The sequence below is a fragment of the Otolemur garnettii genome, unplaced genomic scaffold, assembly GCF_000181295.1.
Source record: "Otolemur garnettii isolate 467f Iridium unplaced genomic scaffold, OtoGar3 scaffold00012, whole genome shotgun sequence".
Classification (NCBI taxonomy): Eukaryota; Metazoa; Chordata; class Mammalia; order Primates; family Galagidae; genus Otolemur; species Otolemur garnettii.
This window is the reverse complement of record NW_003852407.1, coordinates 6,287,628-6,291,517: the sequence shown is the minus strand read 5'-3', so window position 1 is coordinate 6,291,517 and position 3,890 is coordinate 6,287,628. Positions and strand designations below refer to the sequence as shown.

General features: G+C 46.7%; 1 protein-coding gene across 1 annotated transcript in view; it reads right to left on the bottom strand.

Annotated features, from left to right (window-relative positions):
- Positions 1 to 3,890, bottom strand: part of LOXHD1 (lipoxygenase homology domains 1) — a 164,623-nt gene that overhangs the window by 89,778 nt on the left and 70,955 nt on the right. Inside the window, exons 13-14 of the mRNA XM_012802001.1 lie at positions 2,569 to 2,723; positions 637 to 797 (exon numbers count right to left, since the gene is read on the bottom strand). Coding sequence (XP_012657455.1) covers positions 637 to 797; positions 2,569 to 2,723 — 316 coding nt within the window. The remainder of the gene's footprint in view (positions 1 to 636; positions 798 to 2,568; positions 2,724 to 3,890) is intronic.

Here is a 3,890-nt window from a genome sequence, read left to right as displayed (position 1 = left end):
GCTCAAAGGTGGGCTGTTGTCAGTGTAGCCACCCTCTAGAAGCCCTGGGTTAGTCCTAATGAAGTGGACATGCAGAGTCTCATTTGTAGGTGCAGAAGTCAGTCCCAGAACCAGGATTTGTAGGGCCAGTTCAGTCCAAGGTCCCCAGTTAATCATGCTGTGTGCACCTCCCAGATGTCGTTGCATGTAAACGTGGGAGCCCATCTGATAATATGGAAAACACTGAAATTTCCCCCCCATTTTAAAATGTCTCCATCAGGGACTTCTAGAAGTCAATGGGAGCCCAAGCTGGCAATGTAAGAAATCCAAATGCTTGAGTAGAAAGAAAAAAGAAAGAAACCGTATCTCACTAGTAAGTTGGGGGAAAGGAAATACAAACAAAGTGACGTATCCGGAAAAGTTGTCATCAAGGAAGAAATACACTCAAAAGGCTATTATTTTAAAAAAAACTTTTGATTCAAAAGTTGAACTCAGCACTGGGTATTCGAAGCTGTGAAGCTCAGGTCTGAGTACCATCACTAAAGCCACCTCTTTCTTGGACCAATTTGCCAGTCCCAGTAGTAGGGGTGGTTCTTCCCAAAATGCAGGGACCATGACCTGAACTGGAGGGAACACAAGCAGGCAGGACTTGGGTACCTGAGACACGGGAACTCCACGTTGTCACTCTCGGGCTGCCCCTCCTCCCTCACCAGCACTCGGTCCAGGTACCAGCCGCTGCCTGAGCCTTTGCCATCGTGCCGGATCCTTACCCTCCGCACCTTCCTCATGGTGACCGACTCGATGGTGAACTCGTCGGCCTTCAGGGGAGAGAGACCACAAGGCCAGCTGCATGATGGCCACCCTGGGACCCAAACACCAAAGGAAGACACGGGCCCAGTCTTTCATACTCATGACAGGGCTACTTATAAAGGACAGGTTGCCTCTCACCCCCTAATTTCTCCATGGAAATATCACTCAATGTCAAGTTACCAACAACTGAGGCTGTATTTTTCAGTTAAACAATAGTCATTCCCTATGATCTCCTCTTAAAAGGCAGCTTCCCCTAGAAGAACAGATGTGTTAAGTCATCATCAGTCACTAATCGTTTATCATGAATTAATTCCTTGGTGAATCTCTGCTGCTCCTTCCTATAGAATGATACTGACCTCTTCCTGAGGAAGAGAATGATTAGAATTGATTAAGGAAAACAGGTGGGCTTGTTAACTTCACATTTTGCCAGCCACTGAGGCAGCAGAGGGGACTGGACAGTCTCCATGTCTGCATGAGCTCACCTGGGAGCCTCTGGGGACAGGAACATGAAAGTGGGATTGATGGACAAAAGCATCATAAGATGTAGGAGGAAAGAGTAGGAAAGAGTGGAGAGAAAGGTGGGTGGGTGGGAAGGAGAAAGGAAATTTTAAAAGCTATGTGAAGTAAAGGCAGTTCCATCTCATCTCCCCAAATGAACCTGAGTCCACCCACAACATCCTGCTCAGAGTATTTTTGCCACCACAAGCCTTCAGTTGCCCATGATCTCAAGAATCAGGCCAGCTTGGATGAGCCCTGAAGAAATGCCATCCCATGAATTCCAGGGCTTTCCCTGTCCTCACCAGGAGAGCAAGGAGACAGAGTAGCAGTCTGCAAACTCCCTTCACCAGGTGAGCTCCATGAGCCTCCCTTTATTACAACAGCTCTTTCCTCAGCATCCACTGTGTGATGTGGGCCACATCTGACCCCAGAGACAGCACATCTGCCATCCTAAATGTTCAAGAGCCAGACACAGGTAGGAGTCTTTCCCACCTTTTTAGATACAAAGAAACTGAGGCTCAGGGAAATGGAATGGTTGGCCCAAGGCTGGGTTTGCCCTGGATCTGCCTGGCCTTTTCCCCATTGCTCCACCCAACCTCCTCAGAAAACCTATTTGATGTTTTGGGAAACAGCAGAGAGCACCTAGCACATCTGTGACAAGGTTAACAACAGAGCCACATTCTCTCACCCTCATGTTTAGGGTATTTCTTGGTTTCTCTTTCACAAAAGACATGAACAAGAAGTCCACAGTGGTCATACCTTAAGGAGAATGCAAAGTTCCCCTATTGGCCATTAGGTATCCAGCTTTCCTGCACTCTGGGTCCTCTAGTTGACACTTGGAAGATGCCCAGAATTCTTCCCCTTCACCTACCCCTGGGGTAAGAAATATGCTGCCACTACCTTTCCCCATCCCCCAAATGTCCTTCTGTTCTGCTTTCTTAGGGGTAGGGAGGGGACCATGACCCCTCCTAGGGTGGTGCTCCAGCTCCTAGTTGGATAACCCTGGGAGCCTAGCAGGTATTGATGCATGTTAATGAATCAGAGATGGCAAAAGGCTCAAGGACCACATGAAGCAGGCACTTCTATGCCCCTCCAGTGACTCTGCTGGGATTCCTCAGTTCCCTTTCTCCTCACCCAAAGTGAGGCACTCTGACAGCTGAGGCTCTAGTATTAGCCATCAGCTCAACTTTAGTAAAGCAAGAGAAGACCAAGGAACAAGGACAGGGAAATGGGGGGAGGACATGGGTTGAGGGAGAGTGGTGGCACATTGCTGTGACTTACATTTCCCTTTTCAAATAGGTCAGTGTTATTCCTGCAGTTGTAGAGCAGCCGCTCCCCTGTGTCACCCACGTCACCAAAAAGGCAGAGGTAGACATTGGCATCGGTCCCCGCACCTTCAAGTTCCCCTGTGCATACAGTCACACGATAACGGGCCACTGGCAGGCAGAGAAAAGGATACTATTGCTGACAGCCTCTGCTCCCCAAATCTAGCCCTGCCACTCCTACCTCTCTGCTTGGACTTCTCCTCTCCCCCCAGCTGTCATCTGGGCTGATCTTGCTTCCTTGCCTCCTTCTCTCCAGATCCCACCACACTCAAGTCCCTTACAGATCAGAGGTTTCCAACCTGGAAAATCCTAAGAATCTCCTGGGAAACTTTACGTGAATTCAGAGTCCTGACCCCCACTTCAGACTTCCTAAATCTTCATTACCAGAAGCAGGACTCATAAAACTGAATTGTTTACAAGTTCCTTCAAGGTACTCTGATGGAGTTGGCCAGTGTTCAGGGACCACTGATCTAATCCAAATATCATGGCCCTAGCCTTTATCCAACCCAGTTAAACCCATGTGTTTTCCAATTCACACGTGTCCTATCTTCTCAAGTAACATAACTTTTCTTCATGATCTAGGACTGAACCTTTCCTTACTCTTCAGAACCCACCAGTGGTAAAGACAGGCCAGGAAGAAGAATGGAGAGAAGAAAGGACAGCAGCTTCCCCCACGTTGAAAATGTACTGTGATGGAGTTGGACCTGCATCCCTGTAAACCACAGCCCTCTTTCTCTTTTAAGCTGAAAAGTAAAATTCTTCCATTTACTCATTCCTTCACCCCAAATCTGTTTGTTGGAGCCTAGTAGGTGCTTGGCACCATTATAGATTCAGGGATTCAGTAGTGAATGAAATAAACTCATGCTTTCATGGAGTTTATATTAGAATTGAGAATAAAAGAGTAGAGAAGAGATATCAATAGTAAAATCATAAATTTATGGAGAGGAAATTTTCTCAGTTATATCTATAAAAAAGATAAGATAATATAGTGATATGTCACAGTAGGAAGGAGTGAAACAAGAGGATAAAGATTACTTAGAGATGCAAAAAAGATGGCTACAAGGAGGTAACATTTGGGCAACAAATTTACTGATAGGAACCAGCACAAGAAGCTCTGAAAAAAGACAGTTCTGGTAAGCACAAAGGCCCTAGTGGGATTGATCAATGTATATTCTGGGAGTAAATAAAAAACCAATAAGGCTAGGCTAGAGGGAGTGGGAAGGGATATAAGATGAAGCCCAGAGGTGGACAAAAGCCAGACATATGGGATGTGGCAGG